This window comes from Mangifera indica, chromosome 20, assembly GCF_011075055.1.
Source record: "Mangifera indica cultivar Alphonso chromosome 20, CATAS_Mindica_2.1, whole genome shotgun sequence".
In the NCBI taxonomy this organism is placed as follows: domain Eukaryota; kingdom Viridiplantae; phylum Streptophyta; class Magnoliopsida; order Sapindales; family Anacardiaceae; genus Mangifera; species Mangifera indica.
The window spans coordinates 9,970,285-9,990,752 of record NC_058156.1 but is presented as its reverse complement, the minus strand read 5'-3'; the positions used below and the strand labels follow the sequence as shown (position 1 = coordinate 9,990,752).

The window sequence follows — 20,468 nt, the reverse complement described above, 5'->3', positions numbered from 1 at the left end:
GTCTAAAGAGGACAACACTTATCAGCTATAGGCAGAAAAGAGGGAGAGAGAGAGAAAGTTAAATGATTCTGGATAAAGGACGGCTTGTTTATATGGAAATGGACATCAAAATGAGTGCAAAAATAGTATTTTGCAAAGAAGGGGCATCCAATAGTGGATAAGACTGTTGCCATTTCCATTATATAATCTCAGTTGGGTTTTCTTAACATTCCTAAACAGTGATTAGGGAATAATGTGCCGAAGCTCTTCAAGATTAGTTTGAGCAATAAAGAGTGAGGTGAAAAAATAAAAATTCAAATCCTCTATGATATTTTAGGGTTAGGTCAAAGATCTGAGTTTATATACTAAATTGATGGGTTGAAGAACCAATTTACGGATTTTAGTCATCTTTGTTTTAATTAAAAAATCTTATTTGGGAGGGATGGGTTGAAGACTCAATTATATAGATAAAATTATCATCTTTATTGAAGATGTCAGAGAGAGAAATTATACCCTATCAAGCATCATAATATATTTATAATAATTCAAAATTTTTAAAAATAATTAAATAAATAAGAATTTAAAAAATATACTAAAGAAGAAACATACTAAGAAAAGGATATGATAAAAATATATTAATCTCTATCCCCATCGTATCTCCAACTATAAAGAGTTTAGTTACCCTTGTATTTATCAAAAATCTCCTTCTTCTTTATGAAAGGATGGATTGAAGATGCAATTTTCTTGGCTGAATTGCCATTTCTACGTAAGATTTAAGAGAGAGAAGCCCTGGAAATACAATATGACTTCGCGTATCTCAATCAAAGCTTAGACATGAAAGATGAGCATGAAGAACAATTATGAAAGAAAGAGAGAGATAGAGACCTGGAGACACATGAGGGGTTTCTCTTTTTTATGAAAGCGACCTTAATTGCCAAGGTCATCCGGTCAAAGAAGCATTATCTCTCTTTGCAGGCTTATTTTATTCTCTCTCGTGAAAATAATTACACTTCTCATCACTAATTAGACTCTGACACATCCACATGTAAATCTAGCAACATCATGTTGTGTTATATGTATCTTGCCATAACAAGTCACAAAGGCTTTGGGTCTGTAATTTGAATTGGAACCCCAGCTAGATATCGTAATTTCATCTGTAAAATTAGATATTCAGCCCACTTTTTTCCTAAAGGAGAAGAGAATTTCGGATGAAAATAAGGATGAGAATAATTAAAATTCTTATAGTTGAGATAAAATACAGATAATAATAAATATATTGTCAACATATCTCTCTTTTGGTCTCTCTTCTTTTACATATTTTTTAAACTCTTATATATTAAATTTTTCTTAAAGATTTTGAATATGACATTTAATAAATATTTAATTATTTTTCTAATAGAATAAGGGGGGAAAAGTGTGAAAAAAAATTTTTGTGTAGAGGGGATTAGAATTCTTGTCTTTCCCCTATTAGAACGGGATGAAGAAAGGTTTTTTTCTAAGAAAATAAAAATCGAGATTAAGGTGTTTGATCTTTATTTATCCTATTGTCATCTCAAATTCCGGCCCTAAACGCAGAATAAAAAATAAGAAATATAAGTTGATTTTCATGCAACTTCTTGGGTTTGATTGAAAAACACAAATGTCTCACCTGCTACAATGTGAAGTGGCACAATACAAAGTGACTCCTGTCCACTCAAAATTCCCACAATATTTCTGTTTTACTTTTTGGTTCGCTTTCATGGTTCAACCACAAGAGCAGTGAAGAGAAGGCCAAGCCAACTTTTTTCTATGAAGAAAAGATTAATAAAAAATGGCACTTTCTATAAAATCCCTTCTCTTCATCTCCTCCTGAACATCATTTTTACACAGATTTCTCTCTCACAAGTTTACACAACACAACATATTCAAAGAAGCCTGCCCCCCTCCCATGGACATACAGTGGTAAGTGATAGACAATCTATTATCTCTCTTTCTTATAATCTTATCAACAATGTTAATCTCTTTTTCTTTTTCTCTGTTCAGAGAAGTGAACTGAGAAAGAAAGGATATTGGTAGATCTAGCTGAAGATTCAAGCCTGATATAATACAGTAACGTTGCATGTTTCTTCCTCAAAGCTCCAGTGCGGCCAACAAATAGCTCACCAGGTGGCTAGGGTTGTAAAGTGTGCAAGTGCAGAAACAAATTAAGCTGCAATGTTGCCTTCAAACGGAGACTTCAATGGTTACTATGAGCCATCCTATTTTACAAATGACCCATCTGTTTTCAATAAGCATTTTTTCAATGACTTCATCCCTGATTCCAAACTAGAAGAAGCTTCCTTATCCTTTTTGCACTTCCCTTTATATGACCATGATGACTTTCTCCATGACCTTGAAATTGTTGCCAACATGGGGGATTCAGCCAAAAATGAACTCAACAGAAGTCCAAACGTCACCACCGAGCCGGCTCCAACAAAAAAGACACCAGCTGCTTCAAGAAAAGATCGCCACAGCAAGATCACCACAGCTAGAGGAGTGAGAGACCGGAGAATGAGATTGTCTGTTGAAGTTGCTCGACGGTTTTTCAAGCTGCAAGACATGTTAGGCTTTGACAAACCTAGTAAAACTGTTGAGTGGTTACTCACACAAGCAAAACATGAGATCGATAAACTAGAAGGACGGGTTCCTCAGATCGTGAATTACGGCTGCACTGCTTGTGCAAAGAGTGCTTCTTCTACTTCTGAATGTGAAGCGGCATCTGGGATACGCCAGGCTGCAGCTGCCACTGCTTCTGCAGGATCAAAACCCTCAATCAAAGTGAACAAGATCAGAAAGTCTCGTACTCTTGGCCCTCTAACAAAGGATATGAGGAACAAGGCAAGAGCAAGGGCGAGGGAGAGGACAAGTTTTAAGAAGATGTTTGGTCGAAACTCGGCAAAACATAACTGCCCAGATCAATTATGCTCTCGCAGCTCCTTTGAAAATGGTGAAGATTCTAGTTCTCCAAGTCCATACGGGAATTTCTTGGAGATGCTGGCCGAGGTTGAAGAACATTTAGTGAACCATTATGATGATTCTTCTGCGGTAATGGCAAAGTGGAGCCCTTCTTCCTTTTTCAATTATCCACACAACATCGGAACTCCAGAAGGGGTAAGTTTGTTAAATAGAAAATTTCCTGATTATGCCAAAATTTTCTCCAATCTTTCATGTTAAAAGACAAATTAATGTGCATCAATGATCAATATTAAGCAACATCAAGTACCTCAATGGAAGTTCTAGTTAATCGCCACTATTGTTACTGCCTGCAGCATCGATTTCCGGACTCTCAGTTCTTCGGCAAACCATAGAAACCTGCCGCAAAAGTTCATCAAGATCGTCAATGCTAACATGGCTTATCTCTCTATCTTTGGTATGTTCAGTGTTTCCTCCCTTTCTGTTTAAAGATTGTAATGTAATAAGTATCTTATTATGTAATTTCTTTTGGGCGTTTCTGCCAGTGATTGTTATGTATATTTATCCTTTGGAATGATTATATGTACCCTTAATCCTAGTTTCTGAATTTATATCGTGATTTATAGAATATGTTCTTCTCAATTAGGTGCAAGTTTTTAAAAACATTTTTCTTAATTTCTTAATACATCCAAGCTGTGGGAAATCCAGGTCTCCTAGGGTTACTTCTTCAACTACTTTGCCTTGTGTTTGTTCCATTGTATTTTAGTGGACTTTTGAGCTTCCTAAATGCATGCCGATAAGACAGATACACTTTTAGGAAGTGATTGAACAGGCATATGAGTCATCCACTACCCACCATTGACAACCAACGAAAGAAATTTAAACATATCAGTTATCTTGTTTTACTTTAGGATAAGATTCTTCTTAAGGATTGCCTTATATGAAGTCATATAAGGTGGAAAATATGCATGAAATTATTGAATTTGATGGTCTTGAGATATGAACCCATGTAGACCTCCTGACATGAAGTAAGAAGACACAGCTATGAGTATATAATCGGATATATAGTTCATGTATTATTATGTGATTGAGTATCATTTTATCGTTAATTCAAAATCATCTAATTATATAATAACATTTTAACTGTATATTTAATAACATACTCAAAAGTATATTTACATAATTTTATGAATCTTAGTTATGATACTTAAAACTAATCTATTTATTAGATAATCTACACACTAATCAAGTTAGAGTTTCTCTCTTTAAATATGGAAACATCCCACAGAATATTTGGACTTCTTATAGATAATCTAGTTTTTCATTCATATGTATCTTGAAGCCAACCTTCCTTCTGTGTTTCCTATGAACCTAAAGGTTTCTGGTCATCTTCCGGACTTCAGTAGGAAAGTTCTTAGGCTGTAAAATTTGATCCCCTGATGCTTAAGTCAAAACATAATGCTGGACTGATGCAATTTAGTAATATCATTGCCTTTTGCAGAGCAAGAGGTGTAGCCTATGTAGAAAAAGATCCATAATTTTCTTTTATATAGCAACAGTATTTTTTGACAGCTTAAAATTTCACCAGAATACTGCTTTCTATATGAGCATAATAAGTTGGTTGTACATGGAGTTAGCACATAAACAAGACACAACATCTGAAAGCTCATGAAGCCGTTTCTTATCAACTTCACGATGATGAAGTATTGAACAATGCATGCTGTTTGAACTGTACTTTATATGCAGTTTCGTATATTAACCAGATAGAGGGGCATAAATCACTTGAGTGGAGGGACCTTCCATCATAAGAAAGATTTAGTATTTCATTTTCTATATATATTCTGTGGTGTATGGATCCTATTTTTTGTTGCAGACAGTGATGCAAGGATGGCAACTACAACATAAATGTTCCAAGTCACAATGAGAATTCCATTGAAGGACTGTTTACATGACACAGACTAATCTTCATAATCCCAACTATTAAAATGCTAAAATTTTACCAGAATGGATTTGAACATTTGCTTTCATTCTTGTTTTAAGAGTTTTCTCATTTCCATCTTGGGAAAAAGTTATGGCGTGATGAAGATGAAATTTAAATACAATGAGAACCTGAAGGTGCAAAATTATTAGACTAGAAAAACTTGAAACATGGTTATGTTGCCATGGATGAAAACTTCAAGAAAAATTTAAAAAAATATATGTTTTCCTATTTATCATGAATAAATAAACAAAATTAATGTCATATGGTTATACTGTCCTTAAGCAATAAAAATAAAGCTCTCATGAATGAACTTGAGGCAGCAAACCTGAATTCAAACTCTTAAACTTATGAAAAAACTATGTTAATACTCTTTTAAGTAGATAATTAGATACATAGATGATATGTCAACATGTGATTGGATGATTTTGAATTAAAGATAAAGTAACATCAAATTACATGAGAACACATCATTTGTGTATCTAATTATATACTTAAAAAGTTATATACATATGGCATTGGTCTAAACTAATTTACTAAGCTAATTAATGAATGTGAGCAAACTGGCAACTTATTCTTCTCCATGGAAGAGATGAAGTATTGCTTGCCAAACCTCAAAATTCTACTTGCCACAAGGGGATCAAATGGCATTTACAACAACACAAGACAATATTATGCAATGCAAAATAGGCATCTTCAGAATATACCATGGAAATTATTTAAACTAACCTGGATAAAATTTACTTGAATTATTTTCTCCAATCATTATGGCTCATTAGATGTGATGCAAAAATCCCACCATCTCTAAGTTGTGCTAGGCATGTGAAATGGAAGGTGACTGTCATGATAGCATGGCCTGGCGTCTCACTTTTGGTTAGCTCCCCATTAAGCCTTGGGTCCTTTTCTGCTCCATGACAAACAGACATTGTTGGTAACTTGTATCAATCAATTTTATGTATACACTAAGGTGCCTTATATCCTCAATGCAGAAGCCCCAAACAATCATCTGATTATGAAATGAAATTATCAGTTCAATTATTCACCCAACATCTTTTGCCTCTCTCAATATGTTTCCTGGTCATGTTTCACATAATTTAGATTGAGAAATATTGTATGGCCTAATTGAGGTCATACACAGAACCTACCATTAAAGCATCAGATTAAGTTGTCTAAATGGAGTTGATAGGAACTTGTGGTACTTAAAAAAAGATGAATTTATAATTTTAGTGTCAATTTAGAGAAGAGTTTGAAACTGGAAAGTAATGAAAAAGAGAGATATCACTTATTGCTGAACAGATGTACTCCTTACTGACGGCAATTAATAGCAGAAGGTGGGGGAGTAGTACAAAACATACCCCAGCCTTCTGAAAGTTATTGGTGGTGACAGTTGGGTTTGTACCTGTTTTAACAGCAATACCATGCGCTACATTTTTTAGCATTGATAATATATTATTATATAATTATTTATTATTTTATTTTTAATTTAAAATTATTTAATTATATAATAATATATTATTTATATATTTATCTATATGTTAAAAAATATATGCATATAGTTTTATTATTGTTTTAAATGGATACTAGTTATTATTGTTGTTGTTGCGGTTACTGTTGATGAGTACCATTTTCATTTGTATTTTCTTATTGTAGCAGGAAAATTAGCCTCGTTGCAGTCATCTATGTCAAGAGGTGAAGAAGAAAATGATAAAACTAAAGAACAATTCTGGAAACAGAATACTAATACCATATACCACTCTATGCTAGGGAGGCCTTATAAAGTTTTTTTTTTTTTTTCTAATAATTAGGACCCGCTTATATTTGTTGGAGGGATAAACCCGAATACAGTGATCAGACTCATAATTACTGTACCAGGTAAGTTAAAGATTTACAAGCATGACAAAAACTCAAACCTAAACTTTCATCTTGAAAGTTTTAATACATTACCAATTTTACTAGCTATTGGGATCGCCTTCTAAAGTTTATCATAACTATTTTATATATTTTTGGTTTATATTGTGGCAAAACAACCACCTATTCTTGAGAAAAGTCTAATTTCAATTTTAATTATAAGGCAAGTAATTTCTCTATATTGACCGCAGAAGACAACAGCTAAGAGAGCATATGAATCTAAGAACAAAACATACCCTCTAACCTCTGTAAGTTTTTGGTGTTTACAGTTGGGCTTGCACAAGTTTTCATAAGGATTTGTAGGTACATATTGTGCCATTGATTTTTATTCATTTTTTTCTTATTACAAAGAGTCGAAAAAGATATGTTTTCCTTTTTAACCTGGTCTTGCCGAGCTAATCAATGTCAAGGGGAAGAAATGAAGAAACTGATGAAATAAAGATAATCTTGTTCCTCATGATGGTATCCTTGCTAACGTTATTTGGTTCTTCTTCAAAGACTATATGGGCAAAGACCAAACATGGGTTCCTTTTTCTTTTCAAATCCTTTCAATTGAGTTGGTATGAGGATTTTTCAAGATGGTCTGTAGGACCATTTTGATTTTCTAAGATTCAAATGAAAAGGATTAAATAATAATCTCAATTACATAATAAATCATTATTTGAATATTTAATCAAATATTTAAATTAACCGTATAAATCAATGCCCTTCCAAGAAACTTGATGTCATTACCAACTTCATGGGATCTTTTTTTTTTCCCTATTTATCGATCACATTATAATTAGCAACTTCTTCGTATGTAGAACCCTTATGTTATGTATCATATGCGTTAACTGTGAAAATTAATTTTACAATGAAGGAAATGGTTTATAATGTTCCTGGTAAATATAATGTTCCTGGTAAATATATTTTTCCTTTTTCTTTTTTCTTTTTTATTTCTATTTCCATTCTCTTCAGAATAGCAAAGCCAATCTCTTTCCTGTGACATTTGTCAATTTGGAATTTTGCTGCCTACATCAGCATTGGTTTTAGAATTTTAGATGCATGCCGAATAACACAATCCAGCCTAGTGCAATTCACTCGCAGAGGGAAATAAAAAAAAAATTATTTCTAGAAATTAACCCAGAAAACTTCCAGATCCATTCTGCAACAGAAAATTCAATATTTCTTACTGCTAAAAGTCTGTAAAATGGCAACCAAAGATTATCAAGAAATTTCAGAAGGAAAACTTTCATAAATTGATCACCTAGAATAACAGAAAAAAGAAAAAAAGAAAGAAAAAGTCATAGGCAAGATCATCAATAAGTCCGAGGATCTGATGTACAAGAGAAATAGAAATCAATACTCGAAATCTAAAGGAAATTTGTCAAACCCTAAAAAATTTTCTGGGCGTGTGATAGAAAAGACAAAGAAACACAGAGACTTAAGAACCCTTAAAAAAAAATACCCATCAGTAATTAAAGAGTAAATGAGACAGATCAAACAAAGATCTTTAGAAAAGCAAGTCCTTACAAAAGAAACAAAAATATATTCATCCCAACAAAGAGATAAAAGAGATATTCTGAAGTCACCTTTGAAACCGATCAAAAATGTTACAGAAAGAAGTTATCTGGTTTCTGTCAAATATTTCTTTCAAAAAACGGATCAGATACCCAGCCGCAATACTTATGAGAGGAAAAAAATGAAATTTCTCAAACAAATATTCTTCCCCAAACATTCTACAGTAAGTGTAGAACCCTAGAAAGAGATTCAAAGTCCATTCTTACTGCAAAATTGGAACAGCAGGGTGAGGAACCCTAAAGAGAGAAGAAAAGATAAGAGGTGCTTTAATTTGTTCTCTAACAGGAAAGGCGGTGCCTCATCAATGAGATAAGGTACTTTCTGAGAAACCCTATAGAGAAAAAGTACAGTGGGTTTGATGTGAATGGTTGGAACGAAGCATGTCAAAAGCGATGGGAACCAAAGCCAAGGTGTGTGTGCTGGTCGTGTAGGGTCTCACAGTTTACCTTTCAGGTTAGCATAAAAAGTGGGAAGAGTAATGTGAGAGCCATTAAGAGGCCAACTGGTGGGTTTGTAGTACAAATTATGCAGAAGATAGAAAAGACGTTAATGTTATAGCTGGCCTGGGTGCATTGTATGTAACCCACAATTGAATTTCAAACAGAGAATATTATCAACCAGCTCCTGTTTTCTGCTATCTAATCGTAACCCACCTGCCTGATTTGCCCTTATCGATTTTCAATTAACTTGATCCCGAAAATAATATGATATGCACAGACTTTATCATTCTATATAAGGCCAAAAGACTTATTCCCATATAATCTCGAACACTCGCTCATTAAATTTTAAAAACATAAAAAGTATTTTAAAATATCTATATTCAATGATATTTAAAAAATAATTATATTTATAAATATTTTAGACAATCTTTATTTTTTGTGATAATATTTTATTAATCTTTCGTCTCTTGTGATCAAAGATCACAAGACAAACTCCCTAAGAAGAGAACTAGAGAAGGGTTTGCAAAGACCAGATAAAATGGCACAAAGAAGTTTGTGTACTAGAAGTTGCCACTCCATAGGTGTATGCATGAATTCAAAGGAATAAAACTATGACCCTAATTCAAACAAATATCGAAATCATACTATTTCTTATAATTAAATGATTATGTATATATATATTTTATATATAATTTAAATATATAAATGACGTGTCATCATATAATTAAATGATTTTAAATTAAAAATAAAATAATATCTAATCACATGATGACATATTATTTATGTATTTGAATTGTATATAATATATATATATATATATATATATATTCATTTTTGGTATACTCTGTACATCTATGGAAGGTTTGTTAAAGAATGAATACAATGAAAGTGAAGCCAAGTGAATGTTAAAGCGAAGTGACATTGCAGAATTCAACCAAAATTACCACTCTCTATTCCAACTCAGAACAGATTTAAACCAGAATTTTTAACCACAAGTCTTCTCCCTCACCACCTGTGGTTCATTTTAATGAAATTTACATCACACATTCATACCAGAGGCAACATATTTTAATCTAAAGCAATATTATATGTATTTGTTTTAAATACATAAATAATATATATATATGTGTTATCATATGATTTAATATTATTTTATTTTTAATTTAAAATTACTTAATCATATAATGATATTTGTGTATTCAAAATAAATACATATAATTTTATTGTTTAATCAATTTTTTCTTTTTGTTAGTAGAATTCAACATTGCTTAAAAGGTTGCAGGCTTCTTCGAGCTCGAAAACAAACTCAAGTTCAAGTCTCATAATTAAATATTTTAAAATTTGAATTTTACGGGTATCTAGTTTCTCAACCTCATATTTGAGTCATACTTGTCTAGGCTACAGTACTAATACAGTGTCAAACTTGAATAATTTTATGATAAGCTTAACAAGTTCGATTTAGTTTAAGCCCAACCTTAGCTGCAACAGTAACTCTTCCAAAATGAATGCATAGTAAATGACAATAACTAATTGGATTCAAATGTACTTAGCCTAATGAACTTGGTAGGAGCAGGTCTATTTGTCTGCCATTATTTATTTGCAGAGGCAAAATCTGTACCCCCATCCACTTACGAGGGGATAAGCTATACGCGTTTGAAGTAATGGGAGCTTTAAAGGATGGCAAGCAAAAAAGTAATGAAAAAGAAGATTAACAAGTGACATAACACCAGAAAGTACAATCAAAATATTTGACTAGAGCTTGAAGTGTGAACACTGGGAAAGTCTTAGTAGTGGAATCTATTAGGTGGAATAGCCTAACAATCAAGTTCAGTTAAGTTTATGAAGAAATAATTAAGCTTTAAGCCTTTGACAAGGGCCCCTTTTAATTTGCATGAACCAAGCTTGTATTGTATAGAGAATCTTTGATTTGGACTTCTAGGGCGTGGCTTAAGCATTAATAGAAAATTGCTTTTCCAAGGTGGTTTAATGAATCAATGGCAGGATGAAGTTTGCCGTAGAGAAAAAAGAAGTTCGAATAAACTAATATTGAAGAATAATAAATCATTGAAGGGGTTCTACCCTAAAAGGGTAGTTTGAACGGCAAAATATTTAGAATCTCTGAGTTTAAAAGTATGGGTTAAAGACTCACTGACGAAATATTAAAATTAAACTTTTCGATTACATGGTTTTGTTGAAAATTACATAACAAGATTTGATTCCCTTACTTCTATTATGAATTGAATACGATACGGGGTTTGATGATTAACCTTTTCCACAACACAATTTGTTTTCGTACCTTATATAATAGAGAGCTTTTCTATGTATTTGGTATTGGAAGGTTTTCTTATTTCTTCTTCTTTTTTGTCTGCATGGTGTATTTGAGAAGAGAGGGAAACTTGCGTTAAATTAACTGCAGCAGCAGCTGGGACATTTAAACATGTCTCTAATTGTTTCTAAAACTCTTCTTCAGTTGTCATCAAGGCATTTAATACAAATGGGTCTGCTCCGTCTGCCATAGGTGGACCCAAACTCAACAGATCTAATATTTATGAGGTTAGTTATTGGATTCGGACTTTAAGCTACTTCAACAATCTTCCTAAAATGAATTTAGGGTATGGCCCTTATTTGCAAAGACAAAACCTGCTCCAAGCATCTACTTCTGGGAAGACAGGCTATACGTATTTGTAGTGATGGGAGCTTTCATGGATAATTGCAGAAAAAACAATGAAAAAAGAAAACTGACAAGTGACATAAAAACCAGAGAGTACAATTAAAACATTGGCTAGAATTTATGGTAGTGGGAATCTATGAGCTGGAATTGATAGCCTAACAATCAAGTTCAATTAAGTTTACGAAGGGAATATTCCTACACAAATAAAGTTGTAAGCCTTTGATAAGGGCCTAATCAATTTGCATAACCAAGCTTGGATTTCAGAGAAATCCCAAGTTTTAAACGAGCCAAATTTCACCACCTTGCATTCGGACTTCCGAGGGTTTGGCATAAACATTATGGGAAAACGAAAGTATATGTATTTGTTGGGACTATACCTAGTAATTCAACTTCGAATATAAACGATCTAAACATGGTGACAATATGACAAGTAATTTGTGTTTAGTGTTTCAATGTAACATCAATGTATTGGTGTTGAGACATGTAGATTTCATGTCTAGGTGTATTAATTTGAGGCGTATGAAAGCAATGCCTTAGTGTTAGTGATGATCCAACGGTCATTTTCTCAACGATATTCTCACTTTCGCCTAATCCTTATTTACTAACCCAATTTACTCCTTAGGGTGCAATATAATCATATGGGTCAAAAATGGTTTACTTGGATATGAAGTTCAAAAGGATTGACTAATCTTAAAAAGATATCCTCAAATTTGATAATCTCATAAAAGTTCAAAAATTTATATTTATTTTTCATGCTAATTAGTTATACTTTATGTTTTGCATTAAAATGTAAAATAAATTTTACTTTATGTTTTGTTTTGTTTTAAAGTATAATATAAGTTTTGAAGATCGAATACCAAGTCAACAAAACGTATCGGAGCATATATGAAGAGACAAAATGGTGGCTATAAGTCATTCCCTTTTTTATAAAGACAAAGTTTGCAAACTTTGGTGGCTCCTTCCTTACCTTTTTAGAGGCTCTTATAAATAAAAATCATGTCATATCAACTAAGAATTTAACTGTTATTAAAATGTTTTGTTTTGTTAGGACCTATAAAAATAGTCTAATTTTTAGTGTAATACCTAAGACTTAATGAATAATATTATGTTTCATGTTTTGTTTGTTGAAAACTTGGTTCTTCCTTTATCATTTCTCTTTTGACCAGAGATTCGTGAAAGTTTTGTCCTTGGCTAATGACTTTCCTTGAAGCATTGAATTGTTATTGGTCACATTACAATATAGTTTACCTACTTAGCAATTCTATATTATTTATCTATATATACATTTTAAGTACATAAATAGATACACATTTATTTGTATCATCATATACTATCTTATTTATAAAATCAAAGTTTACTTGCACTGAATTCATTTTATTCGAACTTAGATTCACATCAAGTTACATATTATATAAATTTTATATTTTTTTTATCCTGGAAAATTAAAATTATGAAAGGTGATAAAAAATTTTTTTCCTCACAAATAAGTGGGAGAGTGAAGCAGATACTTTCTTATACGGGTAAGAAACCAAAAATAAAATAGAATAAAATAAAATAAAGTAATTCAAATGCACACATATACTAATATTTAAAATTACTAGTTGAAAAAAAAAAAAAAACCTTCAGAATTTAGTGGTTAGAAATATGGGGTTTTTTTTTTAAATAAATAACAATGCGATATACCAACATTTTTAGTATATTATTTAAGTGTTATTTTATTTTTAATTTAAAATTATCCAATAATATAATGATATATCATCTATGTATTCAAATTATGTATAATATATATATAAATTAAGCATATTTTGCTTATGATAATTTATTTCAATAACACACGATGATCTATGTTGCCCTATTTAATAATTAATTATCCTGATGGGTAAAATTGCAATTTAAAAAAAAAAGCCTAATAAAAGTGTTAAAAGGCGTAAATATAACGACACTGGAAAAGAACACGAAGAAGAAAACATTGGGCCAGAAATGGGGCCCATTTTCTAATAACAGCATATATGGATTAAAGGGGGCCCATTTGTGGATTTGGTGGCTTTTGACCTTATAGACTTGACTAGGTTTCGATGAACTTATACAAAATAAAAACAACATAGAGCTAACAATCCTAAACCTTAAATCTTAAACCCTAAAATTAGATTATGGTTGAATTCTTTTGACACAAAATTTAATTTGGATTAATTTGATACAATTCAAAAAACATAATTAGATTATATTTGGGTTGATCCGAAAGTAACTCAAATTATCTCGAATGTTTAGAGAATGTTATTGTAGTAGAATCTGGTAGACGCAGATTAACAAAACATTGTTAGACAAGAATTAATAATAATTGAAGTTTTTACATATTGCATATCTTGTATTTCCCTATAGTTGTACTTACATTGATTATTCTTAATTTTTATTTATAAATATTATTTTATTTTTCAATAGTGAAAATAAGATTCCATTTATAAGATTATTCAAGTGTTTTAATTTAAATGGTCTTGGTATATAATTTTTTATACTATTTGTAAAAAAAAAAAAAAAGCAAAATCTTATGTTGTGTATTTTGTTAATAGTAGGTTAGGATTATTTGGTGAGGAAATTAAAATGTTAAAAAAAACTTATGAGAATGAAAATAGTAGATAATTTTAAGTTAATTTGAGTTGTGTCAAGTTAACCCAATCAAATATAATTTATGTTGGGTTAGGATCAGAAAATTTTGATATAATTCTAATTTGGGTCAGGTTAGGGTTGAAAGTTTTTAAAACCTAAATTGACATAAACCGAATATAATCTGATGACATTACCTAAATTGATATGTACCATTATATGATTGAATAATTTTTCAAATTAATATGAGTTGTGTCTAGTCAACCCAATCAAATATAATTTATGTTGGGTTAAGATCAGAAAATTTTGACACGATTCTAATTTGGGTTAGGTTAGGTTTGAGAGTTTCTAAAACCTAAATTGACATGAACCGAACATAATCTAATGACATTATCTAAATTGATATGTATCATTATATGATTAAATAATGAGAATAAAATTATGAACAACTACGCTAAAATGAAGTTATGGAATTAACAAATCTTAAATCTTCAAGTAAAAGGAGCAATATGAGCAACTCTTACCGATTTCTCTGCCATTGCTGCATAAAATCAATCTTCTGTACTGTGACTCTTGTATCCAGAAATAAGGGCATTGTGCCACGATCCACGCTAGCTGTTGAGGAAATTGAATTTAGATGATGAAATGAGTTCATATATATTAACATCACAATCCTCTCATACATATATTTATCAATAAAACTGAAAGTATATATTTTTGTATATAATTTGAATACACAAATGATATGTTATTATATAATTAAATAATTTTAAATTAAAGATAAAGTAATATTCAATCACATAATAACACATTATCTATATATTTAAATTATATATAAAAAATATATACATATAATATTACTCGAAATGAGTAATATTATGTGTACAAACTTTTGGTATACATAAATATATACACATAAATATGTCATTATATAATAAGATCTTATTTTATCATTAATTCAAAATCACTCAATCATATTATGATATTTTCATATGTGTACATATTTATATACCGAAAAAGTGTATATATAATTTTATCATATTGAAAATTTGAAATTATCATTAATACTCAATATAAATTTTAAATTACCAACATATCATTACTAGTTTATAAATATAACATTTATACCCTTAAAAAATATCAACATTCTTCCCAACTTCAAAACTATTGTTTTTTGTTTTTTTTGTTTCTAATGAAATTATTATTTTTTAAAAACTATTAAAAAAGATATTAAATTTTAAAAATATCTTTTTTTTAATTTAAAAAATTATTGAAAATTTCATTAATATTTAATTACCTATACTATTTTTAAAAATAATATTTTATCTTGAATATACTTCGTTTAGAAAAAATAAAAAATAAATTTTTTTATATAAAATGTTTTTTATATCTTCCACTTAATGGAATCTACCATCTAAATTTTTTTATATAAAATGTTTTTTATATCTTCCACTTAATGGAATCTACCATCATAAATGGATTACAGGTTGAAATCTAGCATGGGTGGGCTGTAGTCTTGGCTATGAAAATCTAACAAGTTACAATGCCGATGAACAATAGCTAGCCTATCAAAAAATAGGAGCAATTCTTTTCATGTAATTTAATTTGTCTTCTGCTGTCACTGCCAAACTTTAAAATATAATATATTTTATTTGTGTTCTCAGAATTAATCAGTTTCCTAGTCAAATCTTGGAGCTGTTCTTGTAAAACTTCAATTCAGTGTAATCGTCTATGGGTTATTTTCTGTTCAAGCTTTAATAAAAACATAAATATATATTTATAAAATTCTAAAAATTTAAAAATATATTTATATGTTAATTTTTATTAAAATTTATTATTATAATTAAATATAAAATTGTTATTTTAATAATATTATTAAAAATATATAATTTTATCTTATTTTCTCTCCAAAATTTTAGAAACTAATTTTATCCTTACCTAAATGTTTCTAATATTGAAAAGTGTATATTTTCTCTTTTCCCTAATTTTTTTTTCCTCTCCAACCACCGCCCCTCTACGATGACTCCTTTTTCCTTTATTCAATCGGTTGTCTCTCATCGATAAAATGGTTGACCAGTACACGAGGTGTGATGAAGAGACACAGGGGGAATCTCTTCATCTCGATGAAGAGATCTTTGAGAGATCTTCAAGATTTCATACAACGAACCTTATAGAGGAGAAATTACGTTGCGTTGTTGCTGGAGTGTAGCTCAAGCACTAGAGAGAAGCAAAGGTCGACAGAGGGAGAGGTCACAGAATTTTTAAATACTTTCAAGTTTTCAAAAGTTTGGGGGGCAGCTAAAATGAAAAAAAAAAGATGGAAACCCTAGGTTTTGGGAGGGGGGAGTATAACTTTCAAAATTAATAAACTTTAGACAAATGTAAAAATATTAATTTTTATAACCTAGGGAGAAAATATAATGAATTATATATTTTTTTTAATATTATTATTATAATAATAATTTTATCATTTAACTGAAAATTTTAATGAAAATTAACTTATGAGTAAGTGTTTACATTTTTTAAACCCCATACGTATGTATTTACCTTTGTAATAAAACTTGGGTGGAAAATAGTCCTTTGATCATATCATTTTACCAAAATTTGTACCATTTTATAGTGAAAATCCAAAAGCTTTTTTGAGTTTTTTTTAAGTCAAAAACTTAGAAGAAGTATGTGGTATAAATCTTTTATTAACATGTAATTTATTCATATTTATGAGAATTCTAATGAATTAATTTTTATAGATGTTCATCAAATAACCATAGAATATTCTATAGTCAATTTTTTGGTAATCTTGGCTTCTACATATTCAAAAACTGTAAGATTTTATATTTTATTTTGTGTTCTTATATTTGAATAGCCTCCCGATCAAATCTAAGTACTTTTTTTTTTGTTATTCTATCTTCCACTCACTCAAAAAAATTATTTATGATATTCTATTTTTTTTATATTTTCTTAAAATTTGAATAACATTTTAATTAAATTTAAAAGTAGTTCTTTTGGTGTATTTCAATATTCAAAACTTCAATATTATATCTCAACTTTGTGTTGTCATGATTTTAAAAATCGCTCTAAAAACAGCATATAATTATGAAAAAAATAAAAAATTTAGAACTTATTTCTATCATGGTTTCTAGTGACTGTTTCAAAATTTTAGAAGGAATTTGTTACTTTTCAAATCTCAAATAAGACAAAATTGTTAGATTTTTAAACTAATGAAGAGAGAGGAGAATGCAATAATTTTTTTTATTTTAATCTGTGTTGTTAAAATAACATTTTTACTCTTAACCCTAATAATAAATTTTAATAGAATGGTGAATATTTAAATTTTTTTAAAATAAAAAGATGAAAACTTGAGAAAAGAGTAATTTTTACGTGGGAATTATTATCATTTTCCTATAATAAATAGAAAATGTATAGAAATGTTTTGGTTGTTTTGAATTTCTTATTTATACGCCTAATTATCTACCTTTCCTACTCTCTACGTTAGAAAATAAGAACTAATCAAATATTGTACCTTCTTCAACATGAAATAGAGAAGGAAAACAAAAAAAATGAAAATAAGAACAATAATAAAAGCAAAATGAATTTTTTCTGAGTTTGCAAATACTAAACGCAGTAAAATTATGAAATAAACCTAATGGGTTATTTGATTCTTAGTAAATAAAAATTACCTTGTTAATTTATTTTTTTATACTTATATTATTTTATTTGATTTGTTAGTAATAAAAAATTGCAATAATATTGATAATCTCATTATTATTTTTATTTTAGGTATTAAACTATTACTAAAGTAATTTTGATTTTATTATAATTAAATTCTTATTTATTAATTATTTAGTATAAATATAACTTCATTTTCAATTAATTTAATAAGTAATATAAAAAATATTTTTATAATAATTATACATAAAAACATTTAAGTAAAATAATATATTAATATTCTTTTATTACATCTAACTAAATACAATAATTATTTATATCTATCAAATTATATTAAATATAGTTATCATTTATATATAATAATCTTCAAAGTAATCTATCTTCAAAATAATCTTTTAATTTTAATAATAAAATCTTACCCAACCAAACGGCCAAATAAATTTAACAATATAAGTGATCATAAATTCAATAAATAATACTATATACATATACTTTTTGATACACAATATAATATATATTTAATATATTATTATATAATTAAATATTATTTTATTATAATTCAAAATTATCTAATTATATAATAATATTATTTATGTATTTAAAAATGCATATCTATAATTTCAGTGAAATCAAAGACATGTACCAAGTACAAAAGACTAGAAAAGGGACCCAGTAAAATTATCACCATAACCTTCGCTGATCATAGATCATCCTAATCTTCTTGATGGGAAAGGGAAAAAAAAACGTTGCTTTCACGAAAAAGGGAGAAAATGTGAGTGCCTAGTTTACCTAATACACTGATGAGTTCATGAACGAAATTCTCTTCCTCTATGGGGGGCCTGGCTACAAGTGTTCACAGGGAAGGTGGTCATCCTTCCTATTTGTGACCACATGCTCATGGATCTATCACTACATCACAGTTTAATGAATGATGTGACAGATATGCTATTTTTGGTTTATCATCTTAATTAAATATCAACAGTATTGTTAATTTAGGGTTAGATTTAATCCAAACTTTTTCAAGTTAAAAAATAAACTCAAAATAAATTTGACTCAAATAAACTTAATCTCAAACTCTAGCTAAAAAGTTTATATTGTCAAGTTCAAGCTTAAACTTGAAGAGTGTTCGACTTACTAACCTTATGAATATGAAATTTTTTTTTTTAAATTGACTAAAGTTGTATCATTTTAACTCATATACATAATAACAATATCGTTTTAGTCATTTTTCAGTTCAGTTTAATATTGTAATTGAGTTCCCATCAGAGTTAAACTCAATCTTAACTCTTCTCAAACAAGCCAACCTTTGAACATCTTTTAGGGCTTGACAAACTCGAATTGGTCCATGTTAAAGTTCTACTTGATTTGAATCCAGCACTGATTGTTAGACTATGCTTATTACAAAAACTGCTTCTTTATGATTCATTAATCCGGTCACCTTTTGATCATATATCGAATTCCTCTTGTATACTTATTTTCTAGCACGAAATGCTAGGTTAATATCTTCTGCTTTTAACACTGAAATCAGTAGACAAAAAATACTTCCTATTTCAGGTTATAATACAGTATAATGATCTTTCAACTCCAACCTAGTAACGATAATCAAAAAGAAGAAGAAGAAGAAGAAGTAAGGAACTGATCTCACTAAGTATGTGAAATTTTGAATGCAATTATCATGCAAAATTCTAAAATGGAATTGCAGTTGGCTCAAAATTTACAGTTACCTTCATATACGTCATAGATTCTTCGAACAATCACTGTGCTTTTCGTGAAAGGAGTACCCTCATCACCTCCAGCCAAAAGATACATAGAAGAAAGTAAACACGGAAAAGCCATACGCAGGAGGAAACAAAATTTCAACCAAAAAATGCCGCCCTTCAAACAAACCTGGTCCAATTTGGTCAATATGACGTGCTTAACAAAATCTGAAGAGCCTCCGACAAAGGAAGAGTTGAGGCAGAGAAACTCAACCAGTACACGGAAGCCAGCCATCAATTGCAGCAGCAAAGTTTGAACAATTAAGAAGAAGACGACTGCATAAAACTGAAAGAGACAGATCCGGAAAAAGAAGTGGCACGATAAATGAAGACTAGCAGTTCTTGCACTCTTTAAAGGGAAAAGAAGAGAAAGTAGCTAGGGTTTTCTGCTGTCCCGTTTTCATTATGTTATCTGAGTACGTTTACGTACCATGTGTTGCAGAGATAGCTAGGTCTTCATTGGTTCCAGAAAAAGCAGTTACCTTGGTTCATGTGACGTCTGTTGCGTGACCTAGTTTCTCGGTTAGGTTTTTTAAAAGCTTTGAGTTTCTATTATTACACTTTGGAAAAGGAGAGCTTGGGTGGCAAGAAGATAGAAATTAGAATAAGGGTTTAAATATTTTTTTTAATTAAAAAAATTATTTTACTTTTAATTTTATCTGAGTTTTTTTTACAGAATTTTGTTAGATTTTCGAAAATTGGAGTATATATTATATATTATATAAAAATTATTGGTAAAATATATTTAAAAAATTTTATGATATATATTATATAAAAAAAAAATTAGATTTTCAACTTTCCATGTCGGAGAAGGGTAATAGAGGGGTGGCAATTTGTATGAATTAAAACTTGGGCAAGCAACAATTATTTTGGTTGGAAATTTGTATGCAAAAGTGAAATTTTGAGAGGGAAAATAATATTGATTTCTGATGTGACTTTAATTGATGAGTTGTTTATTTAATTATTATTGGAAAGCC

At 29.7% G+C, this 20,468-nt stretch overlaps 2 protein-coding genes across 3 annotated transcripts; one reads left to right on the top strand and one right to left on the bottom strand.

The window, feature by feature from the left end:
• Positions 1–1,701: 1,701 nt before the first annotated feature.
• Positions 1,702–3,532, top strand: LOC123204192 (transcription factor TCP18). 2 transcript variants are annotated; one of them, XM_044620781.1, is made up of 3 exons: positions 1,702–1,920; positions 2,002–3,108; positions 3,267–3,532. In XM_044620781.1, exons 2-3 carry the CDS (start codon positions 2,173–2,175, stop codon positions 3,303–3,305), a joined length of 975 nt encoding a protein of 324 aa, XP_044476716.1. In that variant the 5' UTR covers positions 1,702–1,920; positions 2,002–2,172; the 3' UTR covers positions 3,306–3,532. The 2 variants fall into 2 exon arrangements, with proteins under 2 accessions (XP_044476716.1, XP_044476715.1); XM_044620780.1 differs by having other exon boundaries at positions 2,002–3,532.
• Positions 3,225–20,003, bottom strand: LOC123204194. Its single transcript, XM_044620782.1, has 4 exons — positions 19,459–20,003; positions 14,593–14,683; positions 5,618–5,792; positions 3,225–3,309 (listed from the first exon to the last, which is right to left on the bottom strand). The coding sequence occupies exons 1-3, from the start codon at positions 19,724–19,726 to the stop codon at positions 5,774–5,776; spliced, it is 378 nt and encodes a 125-aa protein (XP_044476717.1). The 5' UTR covers positions 19,727–20,003; the 3' UTR covers positions 3,225–3,309; positions 5,618–5,773.
• Between the last annotated feature and the right edge of the window lie 465 nt (positions 20,004–20,468).

Bases quoted from the DNA above. Each gene is read 5' to 3' on its own strand.
- LOC123204192 (XM_044620780.1), top strand. From the start codon at position 2,173: ATGTTGCCTTCAAACGGAGACTTCAATGGTTACTATGAGCCATCCTAT.
- LOC123204194 (XM_044620782.1), bottom strand. From the start codon at position 19,726: ATGGCTGGCTTCCGTGTACTGGTTGAGTTTCTCTGCCTCAACTCTTCC. The intron at 14,684-19,458 runs GTAACTGTAAAT...TTTCCTCAACAG, and splicing joins AATCTATGACGTATATGAAG to CTAGCGTGGATCGTGGCACA.